This window comes from Chlamydotis macqueenii, chromosome 1 (genome assembly GCF_036417535.1).
Source record: "Chlamydotis macqueenii isolate bChlMac1 chromosome 1, bChlMac1.mat, whole genome shotgun sequence".
Classification (NCBI taxonomy): Eukaryota; Metazoa; Chordata; class Aves; order Otidiformes; family Otididae; genus Chlamydotis; species Chlamydotis macqueenii.
Genome location: NC_141556.1, coordinates 208,331,972 through 208,353,201, shown reverse-complemented (window position 1 = coordinate 208,353,201; position 21,230 = coordinate 208,331,972). Strand labels below are relative to the sequence as shown.

At 37.3% G+C, this 21,230-nt stretch overlaps 1 protein-coding gene across 8 annotated transcripts in view; it reads left to right on the top strand.

Moving 5' to 3' along the window:
- DLG2 (discs large MAGUK scaffold protein 2) overlaps positions 1–21,230 on the top strand; it is a 1,053,001-nt gene that overhangs the window by 761,138 nt on the left and 270,633 nt on the right. For all 8 annotated transcript variants that reach the window (XM_086739684.1, XM_086739682.1, XM_086739677.1 and 5 more), the window contains 2 exons: positions 1,615–1,756; positions 15,487–15,642. In XM_086739684.1, coding sequence (XP_086595810.1) covers positions 1,615–1,756; positions 15,487–15,642 — 298 coding nt within the window. The remainder of the gene's footprint in view (positions 1–1,614; positions 1,757–15,486; positions 15,643–21,230) is intronic.

The following is a 21,230-nucleotide window of genomic DNA, read 5'->3' as shown; positions in this document are numbered from 1 at the left end:
TACAAACTATCTGCCTTGTGTTTAACTACCAACAGGGACCAGCTGCACCACCTAACTACTGGATGGCACTTTCATTTTTGACAGGAGCTTCAGCAAGTGATCCATACCCATCTTGATCTCCTGCCAATAGTCCTAGGGGCACTTAAGGCCAATCAGGAGTTGGGAAAGGCAGATTTTGCCAGTAAATGCTAGAGATTTTAATTTTCCTGCACTTTTGCATCGTGGTGCTACTGTGGACTGACAAAGTTGAGGGAAAAGCTGAATATTCATAACCCTCCTTATTAAGACTGCTCCGTAAAAATAGAAGGGAAGGTTTTGTAACATGCACGTCAGGTGGTCTGCTCAACTGTGCTAAGGGTACCTATTTACTTAGCAAATGTTACAACAGATGGCAATCCTGTTGTTCAGTAGCAGTCTGGTCTGAGTCTTAGCAAAGCCCAAAAAGTAAAAGTGCTAAATGTCCCTATCCAATCCCCTGCTTTATAATACTTTCCAAAATAATAATTTGGTATTTCTAAACCAGTATGTTTTATTATGTCAGAGTATAGATCAGCAGCATATGAGAAGACAAAAGTCATTCCAGAGGGAGAGTAAAGCTTGAACAGATTTGCAGTAGCCCATCCCAGGCTGTTGGTGCATATGGATTCATTTATCCTCAGGGAACCTTTCATTATACCTACACGTTCAGAATGGGTAATGGCCTTTCCCCATAGAGATGTTTTGCTTTGAAACGTTCTGTTTCTCAGCATCCGAAAGAAAGACTGAAACTAATACTAGAAAGTTTAGCTGTCTTCTCATGAGAAAATTTGTCATAGCTCATTGCAGAAGCATGTATTATTGTTTTTCCTATTTATAATTTCTTTTTCTAACTATGTGATCTGGAGATTTGAATACAGCTGTGATTACCTCTCTCCCGTCATAAATATCCCCAGTAACTTCAGAATAGCGAAAAGTAAGCAAACAACAAAACCTGCAGACCCAATATAGAATCAGACACCATAGTCCTGTAATTTTCATTATTAATCATTAGTATGTAAGAGATTTGTATCCACTTTCTATTTATATTTACAGATTTACTGTGATCTAAATACCATCTATGTTGGTACTGAAATTTCAGTTATGTTGGAAATTTTGGCACCTTTAGGAAATCACAGCTTTAAATCTTCACCCTACATTATTCTTGCCGTACATAAGATTCTGAGCTCTTACTGTATTACTCCCATTGCTGTGTATTTGAGCCAAAAAGAGGAGTGTGCTTTTAATCTCGTTCTCCTCTATTTACATTTCCTTCATCAGGTCAGTCCTAATTGAAGAAAATGTTTCCTGTCTCCCAAACTATCCTTTCTTATTCAGATCCCCTCTAAACAGTCAAACCCTGCAAATGAGCCAGCATTATTATTATTGTTGTTGTTGTTATTACTATTAACCTTTCAGGAAAACTCCAGCTATTTATGCTTTCTTGTTACATTTTAAGCTCTCCCAGGCAAGGACTGTCTGTTTTGATGTTATTACAGCAATGAGCATGTTCTTGGTACTTAACTAAAAAATGGTGCTGTTGTGACATCTAATCAAACCTGGAAGTGGCTAACTGGGAATGCTTATTCTTACCATCAGCTTATTCTCCACCGATGGAAAATCATATACTGTCTTCTGGAAACAATGGCACTTTAGAGTACAAGGCATCCCTGGCCCCTATCTCACCAGGAAGATACTCACCCATTCCAAAGCACATGCTTGTGGAGGATGACTACACCAGGTCAGATGCTTCTCTTTGTTTGTTACCTTTCATAACAATTGCAAAGGACGTAGGTAAAGCATTCAGTGTCCCTTCAATAGAATACAGCATATAATTTTTTTAATCTGTGTTCAAGAGAAGATTAATTGAAACTGTTACAGGTGTGATGACAACTAAGAGAAAGATCACAGGAATGAATCCTGAGCTGAGGTCCATGTTGTGTGGGCACAATCCTGCACTAGTTCCTACACAACATGGCTGCACTAGAGCAATGCTGGCACTGGGCAAAGTTTTCTGCTTCTCAGCAGGTGTATTAGCCATGATAGTTCCTTACTAGCACAACTAGGAGATCTCAGGATCGGTGACTCACCTGACTCACTGCATGCATGGGTGGAGTTACAGTGTGTGTGTTTGTACCTGTCTGTGACAGCACACTTGGAAAGGTCCAGCTTGTTTAGTGTAGTGAAAGGGAGGCTGAAACAGCCTGTAATTGCTCTGTGGACATGCGTGGAAAGATAAGTGTCATGGAGAGTAAACGCTGTGGGAAAATTTAAAAAAAAAATTATAAACTGGCTGCAAATAATTATGGGAGGGAAACTGGAAAAAGTTTCTTAACCATTAGAGCAATCATAATACAAAACAATTTTCTGTGAGAGCATGGAGGTTAAAAGGAAACTGTTTATGCAGTGGTACCTGATACCTTTATAAAAGGGATTCTTTGATATGATGATCAGCAAAATTACCCTGGAAAGTGCTTCTAATCCTTTTTCCAAAAGGATTGAGACTGCTATATGGAAGTATGGTAGCAGAATTTTATCTATGTAGTTCATGTCCAGGTAAAATACACATAGGAAAATGCTGCGACATTTCTTTCATGCCTTGTGTTAGATCGACATTGAATGACGCTGATGAGACAGTGTGTATTTCTGGTTTTGTTTGAAAAGCACTACCATTCACTTAGAAGACAATAGTTGTTAAGTTTGTAAAAAAAGCCCTCATTATAATGTCTAGTGCCACAGAAAATGAGAATTTTTTTTTTCTGTGCTTCAGTATTTATAAATTCATTGTGTTTAAAGCTAGGAGGGGGCTGTCCTGATCATCTAACCTGACCTACTGTGTATCTCAGGCGAAAGAATCTCATCCACTTACGTATTCATCTGCCTCATAACTTGCTGCTTTGCATTTCATGTTTCTTGTTGCGTATGATTACAATCTCAAGCTGCTTAACTTGTTGGATCAGACAGATTCAGGGTAACTAAGTCATGATACAGTGTTTAATCAGGACATAAATGTATGGAAACCACACCTTGCCTCCCTGTCTTGGCTAAAATAATATCTCCTTTGTTTTGATTGAGAGTGCAAAGCTGACATTGCTTTCCTTCAACTTATGAGACATTGTTAGGCTGAATTTTCTCCAAAGGATTCCAAGAAGTTAAATTTTTAAATTAATAGTTAAAACATTAATTTCATTAAATTGTGCATCAAGGCTTTACCTGGGCTGGTACTGGGCTAGTACATAGGCATGTATAGGAAGAATACCAGTATAGTATCTGGGTTACAATGACGTGGGCTTTGTCAATAAGCTTGTAGTGCTGAATTCTCTGCTTCTGTAATGAGATGTCAGCACCATTATTACTGAGAAAGAGTTGACCAAGCTTAAAAACAGAGAAAAAAATGCCACCTTAAAAGTAGATAATAGCTAAGGAGACCAAGAAGTCACAGAAAGTGAATCCTAAAAAGAAAAAGGAGAAAAGCTGCACTGAGAATTTAAAGATCATTTAAACAGTTAGAAGACTTGTAAGGTAGTGAAGAAGTATCTTTAGACAGTCCTTTGTTTCCATGTGTTCCATGTAGCTGATTTTAACTTTCTAATTACTTCTACCAAAAAAAAAGAAAAAAAGAAAAAATAGTTGCAGAAAAGAAAGTAATGGCAGTCCTAGCCCATTAGTTTGGTAGGTAACCAATAGAAAGCATACCTGCTCAAAGAACCATGCAGTATATATATTTAAATTAATTACTCTGTCTTTTTGATCTTCTTAGGAAGAAAGATGTTTTCCTATCCTGATATTTTTAGTTTGTTTTTAAATAAGTTAATTTGGCTATTTTAGCTCCTGACAGTAAAACCAAATACTGACACAGTCTGGTTCTTGACTGATATATTCGCACCAATGGCCATTTTGTATTATTCTGGGGAAAACAAATTAATGCCCAGAGAAGCCCTGTATATTCTGTGAAATACTCCTCTCCTGTGCTCTTCTTCCTATCTGGATTCCCAAAGTAGTTTGTTGTGTAATGAGAGTCTGATCTCTGAAGTCTTCTATGGCATTGGCACTGTTGACAGGAGAGGCTGACTCTACAAGCCTGACCTTCTGTGGAAGGCGTGTGGCGCTGGCAGAAGTAAGGGTGTCAAATACGAGAAGCAGACTCTGAATGCAACAGAGCAAATCAGATGAAAATCTCATAGTTCTAAACAAGTATTTACTTTGACCTATTGAAAAGGAGGAGGCTATTATGGACTTAATTATATTAGTGATAATAGCTTATGTGCTACACTGATACTCAGGATACACAAGCATAAAGATATAATGAATGTAGTCGTAAGAAAAATGGTGCTTCTTGCTACTGCATTTCCTCACTGGACATACATCATACAGCACTATCTGAGAGACACCCAAACAAGAGCCAGAAGACCAGGTTCCTCCTCTGACTACAATGACTAAGAAGCTCTGACCTTCAAAACCGAACCATTTAACCCTTGAACAATACTGAGCCTTTTTTTTTTTTTCCCAAATGTCCATGTAGGTAATTATTGCCTGTTGATTCAAGTGGGACTATTGAAAATACTACAGTGAATTCTCACAGTGACTTCCACAGCTATAAACTGAGAAGAGTGAATGCACTCTTTCTGTGCAATGCTATAGAATTGGCTGATGAGTCTGCCACTAAAATGAAAAGATATTGGGAAAGTCTTTGTTGCTGACCAGTTTAGAAAGACTTAACATCTTTTGGGAGGTTAATCATATTGATAATTTTAGTGAAATCTATAGATCCCTTTATTGTAGCACTTATAAGTAGATTTCCTCACATAATTTTTTATAATTAAGATGATTGCCAACTACTGCAGTGCTATCCAATAAAACTACCTGGTTCTTGCTAGAATAAATTTTCAGGCCTAATTTACATGGTGAACACATGATGAAATTTATTACTCGTATAGTCATAATATGGCAACACTCTGGCAGATTTTAATTTGTGCCAGCTGAAAATATTTGTAATGGTAATTTCTCCACTATAAGTGGCTTTTGCAATTCTTTGTACATGTGATTTGAATGAGGCTGATGACAAGCTTTCTTTTAAGTTGCTATAATGAATCTATTGGTAAAATGTTAACGGTTGAACAGTCAACTTAATCTGTCCACTTTCTCTTGCTTTTCTGTTTTGTTTTTCATTTTTTCCCAGTTCACTTTTTTTACCTAAGTACTTGTATTTTGTCTGACAAAAATAAGTGTTTCTGTTGACAAAAACTTGTAATTTTTTCTCTGATACTGAATCTACATCTGAAAAAAAATTGATAAAGTAATTGATTAAGTTTTACTTAATAACTTAATCAAGCACAAGGGTTAGAAAAGTAACACATCATCTTCAACCACAAGTTTTAATGAAGCTGGTTGTCATCTTTAAATTACTGGGCTTTTGTAAGTTGTATATGTTATTTGTCCAAAATTCTGTCAATGATGGGCGTAATTTACTTTTTGGGTTTTTTTTGCATTCATTTTAAACTCACATGAGATGGAAGCTTTGACTTCCTATATTTTTTATAAAGGTGGTCACCTTTTAAAGTTTAAAAAAAAATAACACATTTTAAGGTTAGAAGAATGTGAAATCAAAAGTGGATAAAAGCTATATGCCAAGTAATTGTCTCAATACCATTATCATCATTCTGCAAGTCAGTATTTGTTTTAGTTTCTAGTAAGATTAAAGTGTTGTGCAGGCAATGCAGGAGATTCCTTGATTGCGTTGCTGACAATTTCCTAATGCTGCTAGAGGGGAGAAACAGGAATCATTCTCTGCTTGACCTGCTGCTTACGAAAAGGGAAGAACTAGTGGCAAATGTGGTGATAAATAACAGCTGGGATTAGAGTGACCACAAGTTGGTTCAGTTCATGATTCAAAGGAAGTCTGGAAAGATGGTCAGCAAGTGATGACTATAGACTTCAGAAGAGCAGACTTCAGCCTTTTTGGAGAATTGCTAAGCAAAATCTTTTGGGATGCTGCCACAGAGACACAGGATCCATGAAAAATGTATGATTTCTAAATAAAACTTACTGAGAACTCAGGAATTAACCATCTTTTTGAGCAGCAAGGAAGGAGATTCAGTAGGCGGTCTTCTTGCCTGAGCAAAGAGCTTTCTTATGACCTAAAATACAAGATGTAGACAAGCGTTGCTTGACTGCTTAATGACAAAATCAGATTGCTGATTGATTTGTTCTAAGACTCAAAAGAGTCACAAAGGATAACGAAAAGTGATTCTGCAGGTCTGCTAATTTCAAAAATGAAGGTAAAATTTGATGAACGGAAAAACTGATGAATGGTGGGGGGGAAGCTGAAGTACTTAACATGATCTTTGCCAGTCATTTAAGGGACCAGAAGGTAATTGGAATAGTCAGCACAGATTTATCAAAAGCAAATCCTGTGCTTGTCCAGCCTGGTTGCCTTTCCTGATGAAATTACTAGCTGCATGGATGAGGGAGAGCAGTGGCTGCCAGAGCCCTATACCAACCAGTGTCACAGCACAGGTGCTGCTTTGAGCAGGAATGCCTCTTTGCTGGGTGAAAACACAGCTGACTCCAAAGGCACATCTGACCCATGCCATAACACCCACAGATGTGCACCTGGGATCTGCTGTGGGCACATGGTGATTCCTCTTCTCCACTAGTAGCCCTGGGGAGTGGCTGCAAAGCTATTTCTCATACCTTTTCTGTGGGCGGGAGAAGCTGTAATACAGGGAGCACCCTTTAAAACTCCTGCAGCCTCTCATCCAAACATGAGGAAGCGTTGGATAATGCAACTAATCCATAGCTGGAAGAAGATAATGATTTTGTAAAGGTTTAGAAATCTTCTGGATAGCCTTTTGGATATGTCCTGGATTATGTGCTGTCACCTTGCTCATTAGCCTTCTCCCAGCATGGCTATGCTCATTTGCATGCAATGGCAGACTTTTGACACAGAGGCTTTTGACACAGTCTTCCACAGCAATCTCCTTTGAAAGCTGAGGAGGAGTGAACTAAAAGAAGAGATTGGGTTGGGAACTGACTGAACCAGTAGGCTCAAAGGGTAATGATCATCACTTGACATCGTCAGGTGGTCAGTGATGAGGAGAGTAGCTCAGAATACCTTGGGTGTCAGTGAATATCTTCATCAGTGACCTAGATCATGACACAGAGTGCACCCTCAGCAAATTTGCAGAAGATAATAAATTAAGTGGGAGTGGTTAACATGACAAGTTGCAGAGCTATATTCCAGAGGGTTCTTGATACACTCCAGGACTGGGCCAGAAGAAACGTCATAAAGTTCAGTAAGAAGAAGTCTGCACCTTAGGTGGAACAGCTGCACACACTTGTATGGACCGTGAAACAAACACCTGAATTGCAGCTTCATTGAGAATGACCTGGAGGTTCTAGCAGATGCCAGGCTGAACATGGACCCAGGAGTGCACTCTCATTGGCAGGCAGGTAATAAGCATATTAGACTATATTAGGAGAAACATGGCCAGCAGAAAAAGTTGTTATTTTCTAGAAGACTCTGACCAATTCTCATTCTTTGACCTCATAAGGGATGTGAAAAGAGAGGAGAGGGTCCAACAGATTCTCAGTCCTACAGCACATGGAGATTAGAAGGGTGTTGAGGGAACTGGGGCTTGCTTCATGTTGTGAAGAAGAGATTAAGGAGCAATCTAAGAGCACCCTATAAGTATTCAGTAGCAAAGATGATGAAACCAAACTCTTCTCAGTAGAGAAGGATCAATGGCTGCAAGCGTTGGCTTTGGATGTTCTGATTTCAGTTTGAGAAGAAAAAAAAAGACACCAGGTGGGCAGAGTAGTGCTAGAGCAGGTTGCTTAGAAGGGTTGTGAAATATCCACCCTTTGAGATTTTTTAAGATTTGGCTAGATAAAATCATGGCTGATCTGATCTAGTGTTGACAATAATCCTGCTTCAAGCATGAGATTGGATGAGATGACCTACAGAGATGCATTTCAACCAAATTTTGTATTATAGTGGGAAGAAAAAAGTTATTTTTTGGTTTAGTGTTTTTATGGAACATTCATTACTAATACAGCTGAGAGAGAAGTTACAATTTACTCTTCAGCAGATGTCTGCCTTCCTATTTTGAGAAATACTGAAATTTCAGTCTAAAAATCTTGTAGCTTTTAGATGTTAATTCCTTCTGTCTTTAATGAACAACATAGACAAAGTATCCTTAAAAATAAAGAAATACCATCTTGAGTTTTCACTTCCTTTTTAACTTCAGAAAATGGTAACATCAAACTTTTGTGATTCAGCTGATAAAAAATTCACTTTAACATTTAACTCTGGCTAGGTATTAAAGATTCATGGATGCAAAAGCTGTCTGAGAAAAATCTGGTTTGCTGTGAAAAGCATGTTTGATTTTTTTTTTTACATGCATCTTTGCAAAATAACATTTTGTGGACGAGGAGGAGGTGCTAGGGATTGGAAGGGAGAAAAAGGAGAACCCTTAAGTTGGAGTCTCAGGGGATTTTTTTTCCCTGTATTGAAAGTTGCATTCCTCAACTGTTTCTTGTTTACTTACATCAACTTGCTTGTTGAAATGAGAATATTTTATGGAAACACCTTTAAATTTGTATTGATAGACAGATCTGACTTTTCAGTATTAAAACATTGCAACTAATATTATTGTTTCTGTGTGACAAAACTATCAATAACAGTTTTCTGATAATGGTTTTGTGAAGCGTAATGAAGTAGTAATGAGTCCTGAAAACTGTTCCTTTGGGATCTTTAATGAATTGACTTCGATCACCCATTGACAAAATACTCTGCATGTTTTGAAAGCATGCATTTGCTGAAAGGAGTTAGCTGCATTTCCTGTTCGTTTTTGTGAGGGAACAGAATTGAAACTCAGATTTCCCAGATGAAGAACGTCATTGAGTACTGTAGGTGGAACTTTCAGGTGGTGAATATTACACCATATTTTTGACCCAATGTTACTATAGTAGTGATGAGTAAAAGTGCACTGAGACAATTATGCGAATATGGCAGGTAACTATGAGCTCGCAACAATCCTGTCACCATGCCTAATCCAAACTCAGCATGTCACCTGTGCCTTAAAGAAAATAAATTATAGATAGTTATATGGGAGACTGATAATGCCTTTTATTTGTTCTTCCTATTAAATCACTTGCAAGTCTGGCAGATTAATTGTTCAAGCTAATATTTTTTGTGCTCAATTTTTGCCTGGGGCTGGTTTTGTTTATCTAGGGACAGAAAAGGTTGTGTGTTTGTTGTGCTTTAAAATTTAGTGTGGATCATATCTATTATTTTTAAAGTAATTTTAATTAACCACTATTATAATAAAATTAAATTGCATTTATTTTTAGCCATAGCAGCATGGTCATTGAAGGGATGGAGGAAGAATTACATGACCTAGTTCATGTTCTGTTCTATGTTAAAAATTGTGGTGATATTATATTTTAAATAATGTAATATTGCATACATACCTTCAAGGTGTTGAAATATGGGAGCTGATGAATCTGAATCCATATAGTATTTTTACTGCATTTGTAAAATCTTTCTAAATACCAACTTAGATAAGTCTTTGGAAAAACTGCAATTCATATATCCTCCAAAATCTATTTAATATTTATTTTTTTGCAGTAGCACTCTTTAAGATTCCGTACTCATGCTGCAGTGTATCAAAGCTTCTCACTATTTTTTAACACTGACTAGATTATTTTTAAAAGCCATCATAATTGAGCACAGCATTATATGGCCAAAGCTATTTTTTCTCTCTACTTACTTCTTCTGGTTCTTTCTGAAATAGAAACATAACTAGGAATGATTCTGTTCTGTGCTCTGAATTCCTATTAGAATTGAACATTGAAGAGACTGGAGGAATAGGGGGAGTGTGTTAGGCAAGGAATTATAGTGAGATTGGGTGTGAAAATGAGGGAGAACTTGTCACTGGTTGTGCGAGAACGGAAATCAGAAGAAGAAACACATGTATTAATTGGGTAAGAAAATTTGGATTTAGAAGGAGAATTTAGATGTAGGAAGAACATAAGTGAGAAATGCGTGAAGAGACATGAAGAAGCAGTGGAGAAAAATGGCCTAGAGAAGAGCAGCAATGGATTTCAGGGCTGCTGAACCAGCAGCTGCCTCAGACAGTGAGCATGAGGTTTGGATAATCAATAGCTGTGCAGGAAGACTAGGGCAAGGAGCAGAGATAGAGAGCAAGTAGGAAAAGTTGCTCATAAGATGCTGACAGGATCGGGCTAGGGTCATCTCTCTCTAGAAAAATGGAGAGGAACTCAAGGTTTCTGGGGTTTGCGTGACGCACAGTCTGTCATGATAGTTCATCTGCATTGCCTGTTCATCTGGAGGATGACAGGCTGTCAATACCTTTTTAGAAAAAAAAAATTCACAGTTGTATTTCTTAGCTCTATGTTGTTATTTATTCCCTTCAATGAAGCTAAATTACAAATTGCTAAATTACAAAGCAGTTATTTTATATTTCATATATTTAATAAACAAATTTTATCAAACTATTTGTTAAACTTTACAAATGCATAATAATTGTCTGCATATGGTAAGATTTCATTTTGCTACCCCACGTTTATTTTAAATAATAAGTCTTAACTTGGGAGAATAATTTATGATAAGTAAAAATTCAGTTATTATCAAGGAAACAGAAAATCTGTTATGTCCTCAATAATCCATACATATTTAATCAAGCCTGTCAGAGATAACCAAGTAATAGGATTTTATTATTTTGAAAACAGTCAGTGGAAGCTACTTATTACTTACACTTTTTTAAAAAATATCAAATTTTGGAATCTGCTTTAGTGGTTCTGTGGAGATATTCGAAATGAGATAGTAGGATTGGCAGTGATAATACACACAGAAATTGTAAGTAACATTTAATAGTGCACGTAGGAAAAGGATAACCCTGAGTACATACTACATGTACCATGGACATGGGCTCTTAAAGCAGCTGTTGCCACTTAAGAAAAACACCTTGGGGTGATTGTGGTTAGTTCTGTGATTTTCAGAAAAAAAATCAGGTACTGTGCTTCTGTTATTTTCTTGCAGCTCTTCACATCCCTTCACTGTGTTTCATTTATTTGAAATAAACATCATATGAGTGATTGGGTCTTATTTGAATTGCCAGGACACAACCTGTGAAATAAAATCGACTTTAAATTCTAAATAAACCTATTGAATAATAAGGTATGTGTTCTCCTGGTAGGTCATATGAACAAGAAACTAAAAGAAGTCCGAAGATATCTCATTGATTATTAGAAGTGGAAGATTTCATTTGTATTAAATTGCCATTGATTTTTGGTTTAATAGTGATATACTTTTAAAGACAGTTCTTTGTGCACTTCACAGCAACATTGTATTAGCAATACTAATGTATTAGTTGTCTTTACTGAACTTTGCTACAATTAAAAATTGCTACTGAAAAAAAAAAAAAACATGTTGGAAACTTGTAGCATTGTGAGATTTATTTTCTCTCAAATTGAATGTAGCATTTCCTGGCTATAGTCCTGCATACTCAGTATGCTGTGAGAGCTTAGCTGGTTTCTTTCCATAACATAAAAGGTTTTAAAATCCAAAAAATGAAACTGTTAACATTTAATGTGCTATGTGTTGGCGACTGAATGCTACCAAATAGGATTCTGCAATAAAAAAAAAGTTAAAATTAAATTGAGGACCCTGCATGATGCTGAGGAGAGAATGGTTTAATAATGCCATTTTCTTATCACTTCTGCAATAAAGTTAGCCTGAAACAATAACATAATGATGATCCAAACAAGTAATAATAAGGACTACAAACAAATAGGAAGAGTTGCTTTCTTTACACAATCTGTTATGAAATAAATAAATAAATAAACCAGTGTCAGATCAATAAGACAGCTGCACCTGCTGTCACTGAAAGTGATGCAATTGCAAATAAACTACAGTGAATCGGTCCTTAAATAATATATATCTAGCTTTTACACTTTTGTTACAGCATGCTAAATAGCCTGCTACCAGTTTTAAATTCATTTGAAGAATTAATGCATCATAAAATAAGGCCTCAGTGTTTCTGTTCAGTCTGGCTCTTAATTATTTTGCAAGAAAAGTTGAGGTGACCTTGATTGTATTTTTTCAGAATGACACATTAGAAACTATTTCTGAATAGCAGTCTTTTACATTCTCCTTATCCCATGCTTTGAGAGAAGACAACCTGTCTCTGTCATAGCAGTGGTGAAGAAGATATGCGAGACAGGGCTTAGCAGGTGGGCTCATCCCATCGGATAGGAGTTCATTCTTCTTCTTCCAGTGAGGAGAAATACAAATGACAAGAGAAAATGCTACACTAGAAGAATCATTTAATAAAGCTTGGTGGTCTTACTAATTCTCTTTTTTTATAATTTGTGGTTGTTGTCTCCCAAGGTAGGTAGGCACTATTGTAGCTAAGTACTAGTTTGCCTTAGAGAAGGTGAGGAGTCACGAGGATATTTGAAGATAGTCTGTTGCAGCCAGTAGCTCGTATTACTTATAAGCATTTCTGGCCTACATGAAGCACAGTTTGGATGACCAGGACAGTCATCTGCCCAGTAGATTTTAATCATTCTCCTTTTTTCCATTTTACATCTCAACTTTCCATTGTTTTTATGCTATTTAATTTAAACTTACTAAATCAAATTGAGAGATAAAATAATTTTACACTGATCTGAGCTGGACCTTTGATGTTATGTACTGCTTATTTTTCAAGTTCTTGCTTTTCTGTGCCAATAAAATGTGCAGCCAGGGCCCAGCTATGCCATTGGCAGTGTTAGCATATGCATCTGAGTTGTATGAAGATATCTGAAAAAAAAGTTTAATCCATGATCTTAATGACCTTGAAAAATGGCATCTGATGATAAGTAGGTGGCTGTGATGATCTCAGATCAGTTCACAGGCCTTACAAGAAGTGTGCTTATAATCGGCATTAGCTGATACTCTGATTTGTATTCCAAGCAGAGTCCAAGCATTAAAAGCATAACAAATTTTAATTCCTTTTCTTAACCTTAAGACATCTCTCTTCAGTGGGTATGTTTTCACTAGGTCACAGCATCACTTACGTAATACCAATGATTTGAGGACTTTATGCATCAGTGCAGTGACTTGAGAAAGGCTTGTTCCAATTTTCTGTTATCTTACCATCCAGAAAGACTGAAAAGAGTGAAAAATACTAAATGTTTAAAATTTGCTGGGCTTCACAACACATTTTGTTAGGGCTCTATGTTTATACTTGAAGAATTAATTAGGTTTCCATTTCTAGGTAGATGCTGAATTTTTACGTTCATTTTGCTTTTGGAAGCAGTTTGTAACTCTCAATTAACAGAGTAATCCCTCGTATCTGTCCATCTCTGCGGCATGATTTGTGTCTCAGCACAAGGTTGGATGGTCACTCACTGATGACTCAGGGTAGTTTGAGCATTCACAATATATCCAAGGGGTAGCGGCACTCTCATATCGTCTACCACTCAGAGAAGATGAGTAACTTGAATATAGGAAGTTAGTAAATTGGTTATGGACTGGTTAATGTTTTAAACCATGAGAAATCTACAGTTTGCATTCATCTTCCTTCACTGGGGCAATATTTCTTCAATTTTCATAGTAGGTATCATTTGCATTTGATATCTGTACTTGTTTTTTAATGTATTACCTAAAAGAAAAAGTGATTTTTCAGGGAATAAAAGACAGTATTGGTCTAATATTTAACAATAGAAGTGTTTTTTTCTCTCTGGACTTTTGGTATTGAAAGCAGCAATTGATTTATTAAATAAATTATTAAATCCACCCCTCTGAAACAAGTGTGAAATGTGCTGAGGAAAAAAAAAAAATTCTATTTTAAACATATTTAAAGGGATTGTACTAAACTCCTGATAGAAAGCTTTATAACCAAATAAGTGGCACCTTTCCTATTTTGATATTTGGTAATCTTAAATTGCCATTTTTTAAACTGTAAAGTTTTCCCTGGGAAAGTCAAGCACAGAGAGTTCTCAAATCATGTCAGATTGCTATGAATAATGTTATTAGCATTGAGTGAGACTAATTTTTAAGTAAAGCAGCTATTCCTTTTCCCCCAAAGGACAAAACCAGAAGCTAACAACAAAGGAAAATTTGTTCTCTACATCTGCCAGTGCGTTCAAGACCATAATAAATTCTGGTACCTGTGAAAGTCGCAGCAAAAACCACACCCCCACACCCGTGTGAGGCACAGTGCAGCCAGAAGAACAAAAAGAGTTCATTAACTGCTTGGCTTCTTGATATTTTCAGGCTTCTGAAATGAGATTTTCATCTAGCTAATACTGTATTGCCGTGATTAAAGACAGTGACATACCCTGGATCTTCTGGCAGAAGCGAGGATATGACAGCAGTTGCGTCTTGGCACTCTTTGGAGCAGAAACTTCAGGGAATTATGAGTCAAGTTTCGCTCTGCCAGTAGGCCCAGAGGTATCTGCTGGGGCCAACACAGTGGTTAGAGAAGTTGTTTGACAGGAAATGTACTGTGTGGTGCATTTTTTTTAAAAATATTTGCTGGTTGTGGATCCCTGGCTGGTTGGTACTAAAGGCTGCATCCCCTCCTCCCCTTTCCCCAGGCGGCTCCCTGGGAGGTTGGTGGTAAGTATTGCCTCTGCCAAGCAGTTGGTCTCTAGGCAGCAGGAGAGAAATGCTGGGTGACCTGTCAGTCTCAATTTTAGGATCTTATTCTTCATACCTAGCTTTGCAGATTGCTGTCTGTAATGTGGAGTAGAAGCACCAGTGTGATTGCAGTAGCCTTGTCAACGAGGTTAACTGTTTGAGATGTGGTCTGCATAATCAGATTTTGAAGGCTGAAGCTGAAAAGAGAGCAAAGAACTCTTGAAACGAAACGAATTGCGTGCCAAAGAGATGAATTGCTTACACAATTTGTCATCATCGGTGTTATAGGATATAGCTCACTGTGACCACAGCTGTACTTGCAAAGCCCCAGCTCAATGGGGCAGGATTATGTTGTATTAAAAAGTAATGTGTACTTCATCTTTTTCTTAAATTGAAATACTTCTTTTCAGGTAAGAAACATCATATTTTCTTTTATGCATTGCTCAAAATTAAGATAACGGAAAGCTGTGCGGAAGTAATGTTGATAGATTAAAAAAAGAGAAAGCAGAGTATGTGAAAAAATTCCTCACTGAACTTCAGAGATAAGATATTCCCTTTCAGTGCCACACGTCCCATAAGCCAGTTTTATGTCGCACTTATATTGTGTATATCTTTATATGCAGTTGCTTGTATGCCGTAACTCTGTGTTATCAATTCTAATGTTTCCTTTAACAGCACACTTTACTTGTCAGAAAAGCCCTACTGAAAAGGTCTTGACAGATTTGCTATGCATGCTTGTAAAATGATTTCTGTGTTTTCTCTGTAATCTTGGCCACTAATACACACCTGACCTTTTACTCTTGTCTCTGTATCACCAGGCCTCCTGAACCTGTTTACAGCACTGTGAACAAACTGTGTGATAAACCACCTTCTCCTAGGCACTATTCCCCTGTCGAGTGTGACAAAAGCTTCCTTCTTACAGCTCCCTATCCCCACTACCACGTAGGCCTGCTCCCTGACTCTGAGATCACCAGGTACTGCATGCGCTTCTTCCTCACCTCCTTCATTAGAGTGCATGAACATCACTGGATTTATCTCATAGTTTGCATCTTCACCATAAATCTTCTTTTTCTACAGCTTGTGCTTATTTTTAACCATGCTTTCACATCTGCACCACTGGAAGATATATGCTACCTCGGTATATAATTTTGGTCATCCAAAATCCAGTGATGAATACAGGCAATGTTTTGATCCATTGGAATGGTGCTCTAAAATAGGTTACGTAATAGGTATTACATTCTACAACTGAATTCAGTGTCTGTTTCTTGGTATGGAAAGTGATTAAGACTTCACTGAAAGCTGTAGTAATTTGGTTTGATTCAGTCATTTTAGTTCTGTGTTATGCATACTTTGGTCACAGAGCATCTTTGGGTTTACAGGGTGGCTGCCTAAGCCATTCAGGAGAAATTGAGAAAAAAAAATAATTACTTCCCTCACCAAGTCATGGTTGAGAGTATGTCTAAAATTTAGCGTTCCCTAGGCTAACTGTACTCTGAGAGGACTGTTAGCAAAACCTAAAATAATGAGCATTTCCATAACTGAAGCAGTGGAATACCTTGCTATAAGATATTGTCAGTGATTGCCTTTTGAGAAATATTTAATTAAAAAAACATACTATCCAAAACTGTATGCTAGTATAACCCAGCTATCCTTGTATACTCTACTAGGATAGTACTAAACTATTTGCACACAAGACTTGGGAGATAGAGGAAGAATCAGGCACAGGTTTTCAAGCAGGTGTTGAGTCCTTCCTTTGTCAAGAAAAATTCTATAATTTTTATATTCTAAAGCAGAAGAAAAATAATTGTATTTGGAGCTTTGATCATAGACATTTTCCATAGACAGCACTTTTCAAAGAAAAAAAAGTAATGTGGGAAGAGAAGAGCAGAAGTCTGTAAGTGGAAAGTAAAATGGTAATTGAATGTAAGATACAATAACAGGAAAGAAACCCCAGGGATTAGAAAAACAGCTGTGAAAGGCATTGCGGTCTATGAAATAGAAGCTAAATTTAAAAAACAGGAAGAAAAATACTAGTGAAGAATGCAACAGATGTGGTAAGACCATGCAGAAGCTGTCAGGTTATTTGAATGAAAACTGTGTAGCTTCTAGAATTTGTAAAAAGATGCTTAATCACTGGACGAAGTGATTAGTCAAGCTGTTCAGGCCAGTGCAAATGTGAGTGAAAAACATAAACAACACTAGAAGGGTGCCAGGCACTAACAGATCTGTCCACAATATTTTTCTGCAAATATTATCCTAAAGATAAGGGTTCTAGGGGAATCTGGGGCCACGAAGGTGTGCATTGGGAACACTGAGGGTTAGACTACAGCTTGCTAATCATAGAGAGATGCCATTCATTGCTAAATGGTCAATTTCTTTAGATACAACTGTCAGGACTATGGGGATAGGTTGAGGGAAAAGGATGACTGTTAAAGCTACTTCCTGCAGACCAGATACTCATACCAATAATCAGCAAAGCACTGGAGAACTCATAGAACTACACCACTTTGCCACCCAGAGGTATAATTCTCCACATACTTTTGCTTTATTGTGCGCTTGATTGAATACTTGGTCATCAAACATCTGATGACGTGACATCAGGACTTAAAAAGCTGGGGTTTGTTCTACTGAGTGTCAGCTAACAATTGTCTTTAAAAACAAGGTCTCATTTCTCTTCATTCCACTTTGATGTAAAATTAAGCTCTAGTCTCTGTATATTTAATGAGTGCTTATTTCAGAGCTCCAACAAAAACTGCAAAAAGAACACAAAATATGAGAAAAGACACAACTCATGGTTAAATGCTCTGCGCTATGCTCTGCTACATGCTGTGGCAGAGGCAACTGATTGCTAGAATTTATACTTCCCACTGTGAAATAACATTCAAATGGAAAGTATGACAGTTTTTGATGTTCTCAAATACTGTCATCTTTTCCACGGGACTTTTTGAATAGTTGACTGTGGAAGAAGACTTTTGAAATAATATATTATCAAATGCCTTTGGTGAGGAAAGTGACAGCTTTACAACATATACCATGATCTGATTTCCAAATGGACTCAGTATTCACAGTTGGAGAACAGATTTTAGAAAAGTTTTTAACCCTAATCCAAGTGGATATTTTTGCAGAAGTGTTCATTGTATGCAGCCCTAAATTTCACAAAGATGATATGTCTCAGGGCTGTATTGTGTTGAATATTTGGAAGAATTAATCCACAAAAAGACCTTGTTTTAAATTTGCAGTTCTGATACCGCCATTAGAAGCAGTACTACAAAAAAATCTTCCAAATATTGGCCAGGTATTTTGGAAGGTCTTTCTTTACTCACCTGAATTCCTCAAAGCCCTATTTCTCCACGTTATGTACTTCCATGGTCTCCAGTCAAATATAAAAAGACACCTGTCTTCCTGCAGGCTTCCTAGAAGGAGTTTTTCATCAGAATTTGTCAGCCTCAGCTTTGAGGACAAAGGGACGGGGATTATTTGCTTGTTTTGGTAACTTTGTCATATCACAGTAACATTGTCGTATCTTGATGCTCCAATATTAAGAATCTGCTGCTGAACAGCAAAAAAAACAGTTTGAAAAAGAACTCTTCCAGTGGAAGAAGAACATGATGCCGTGCTCTTCCAACTAAAATGCTTGTAAGCCAGCCAATGCCTTTCAAATGGCTGCTCCAGATAATTTGTCACCTAATCCTCAGATGCTTGTTTTGTCAAGGCTCATTAACTTAATAGGCAAGTTGAATTCATAGGCCAAATCCTTATTTGTCTACAATAAATTCAAGTTTATAACCCATGCTTTTTTGGGGACCTGTCTTAGCTCCTGAGAGATTTGGAGGTCTGGAACAACATACTCCCATTTTAGGATAAAAGGGTTTTGGTTTTTTTAATTGAATTATCAGTTCATGTCAATTGATATTAGCAGGGATATGTCAATGTGCCACAGCTGAAAATCTATCCCATTGAAGGCAGGAGTAGGGAGAGAATTTTGGAGTAGTAAGTTTTCCTTTGAGAGCACCATGTGGGAACAGATCCAGAGTATCCGTGCTCTGGCCTCTGTCATTATTGACAATTATGTGTGCAATTAGACCATTATTGGCAGCGAAAGGAAACCACAGCTCATAGATGCAACACTCTTTCTACAAACATGAGACTGTTTCTGCATTACATAACACAAAATGTTGTGTTCTCCGTCTTTACACTGAAAATTACTATACAGATACACTTTAAAAGTGTTTCTGCTTTGCCCAGAACTAACTTCCCTGTCTTCACTGAAATCTTTTTGGTACTCTAGTTGCCAGCACAGTTTTTGCTAAAAAAGAAGCCCTAATATTGTTGGTTTGTGTGATTTTTTTTTTAATATTTACTTTTCCCTTAAGCCTTTGTTCTTGTGATTGCATCAATATTTTTGAATACATGTAGGAGAAGGAACTAAGAGTAGGGTTTCAGACTTTGTAGTCATGAGAGAAAAGCCTGGCAAAATGACTCCTCCCAAGAAAATAAGAGTAAGTTAAAATTTTGTTCATCTTAAGTCTAGCTTTTGTAAACTTGCAGATCACAAATGCCAATTTGTGTTGTTAATTAATAACACTAAAATGATTTTAAGCTATTTGATTAATTAGATTCATGACACCAGTTTGTGGGACCACACTACTTTCTCACCGATGGGGATTAGGGCAGGAAGATAATATTGGCACAGGGGTCTAAAGCAGTCTTTTGCAGAAAACAGCATACCATTTACGTAGATATTCAAGGGTAACTGAGCATTATAGAATTCTAAAGAGCTGCACAAATAAAAGTGTGCTGCAATGTATGCAGGACATATGGGTAAAGAGACTATAATGTCCAGAATCTTAATGATCGGTGCATGAGGCTACTTCCGATGTGTGGCTGAATTCCCACAGCCTCCCTGTAAGCACATGAGGGTCACTACGCTCCAGTAGTCAGCGATCAGACTGGTGTAATGTCTGCAGCGCAGAGCACTATTGCTTGTGGTCACCTTGTTTAATCTTAGAGATCCCTGGGATCCCTCCGTAGGCTGTGAAGGGACAGCTGAGAAGGTGTGGATCACTTTTGGTGGTCAACCACTTCCTAGCGGGAAGGTAAGGTAACTGCACTTGAAGAAGGCGTGAATGGTGGGCCTGTCTGGTACTCACTGCTGTAGTGTCCCTTCTCATTTATTAATATCCGAGCAGCCTTTTTTCTTCACCATAACCTGCTGGGAGCAAGCTTATTGTCAAAATGATGCATGTAACTGTACTTGTGTGGCAGCCTTCAAGGGAGGCTCTTGTCATCTTTACTGAAATTCATATTGTCCAGGAGTACTCACTGTCCCCTTTTCAATCCCATGTGTTTAATATGGGAATTATAGCTCCCAAAACACATCTAGTCATATTTTGAGGTTTTTTAAATGCCTGGCAACTTGAAAATGGGACCTGTGAAACAAGCAGTAAAAAGCAATGATATTATGAAATTGAATCTTCAACTTGCCCCATGTGAACACAACCACCTTTCTTGAACTTAAAAGGAATTTTTACAGTTTAGTTGTATTAGTTTATTTTTTTTTTTAATTTCAAATAAAAATTGAAAAATTGGAAATTAATCTATTTTGGGCAAACTTAAATACTTAGAATCAGAATTAGAGCAGATTTGTACTTTTTCCTACTTTAACACCTTGGAATCAGCTTCTAGACTGACCTGCGTTTTACATAATCCAACCACAGATAGCAAGCTTACATCTGGTGAGCTAGCACTATCAAATAGCACTGCTTAAAGATAGGGGAAGGGAATAAGTAGACAATTATTTCTGTGGATTTTTGAACAGCAAAAGAGGCAATACTGAGGTTCAACTTGTTCAGTGTCAATGGAAACAAATTAATCCTATAGTCACAAAAAATAGAAAATCTTTAGAAAATAAAAGATAGCTGGTTAAAACAACTCTTGATCAAGTAGCTTCCTCAAACCATAAGGTGGCATTTAAAAAATTAACACCGTGACTTTTTGTTTTGCTTTTAAGGCATATCTATACTTTAATCTAGACATTCAGAGGCACAGAGCATATAGCAGCCCCTAGGCAATTTAAGAGATTAAACTGGTCATCACAGAGGCTGGGTTGTGTACTGATGTTCATACTGATGGGAGCTGAAGCATCTTGTTATTGCTGATTTCACTGAGAACTAGGTATGTAAATGCTGTGGCCTTCACTCCCTAAATAACGTCTTTAGCAATTCAAGTACTTCTTTAACACTGGCATCTACACCTGTCTAAAAAATAAGCTTGGAGACCTTGACTTGTAGTGATAGGACGAGAGGAAATGGCCTCAAGTTACAGCAGGGGAGGTTTAGATTGGATATTAGGAAGTATTTATTTACTGAAAGAGTGGTCAGGCACTGGAACAGGCTGCCCGGGGAAGTGGTGGAGTCACCATCCCTGGAGGTGTTCAAAGAACGTGTAGACGTGATACTTCAGGACATGGTTTAGTGAACATGGTGGTCTTAGGTTGATGGTTGGACTTGATCTTAGAGGTCTTTTCCAACCTTAAAGATTCTATGATTCTATGATTCTATGA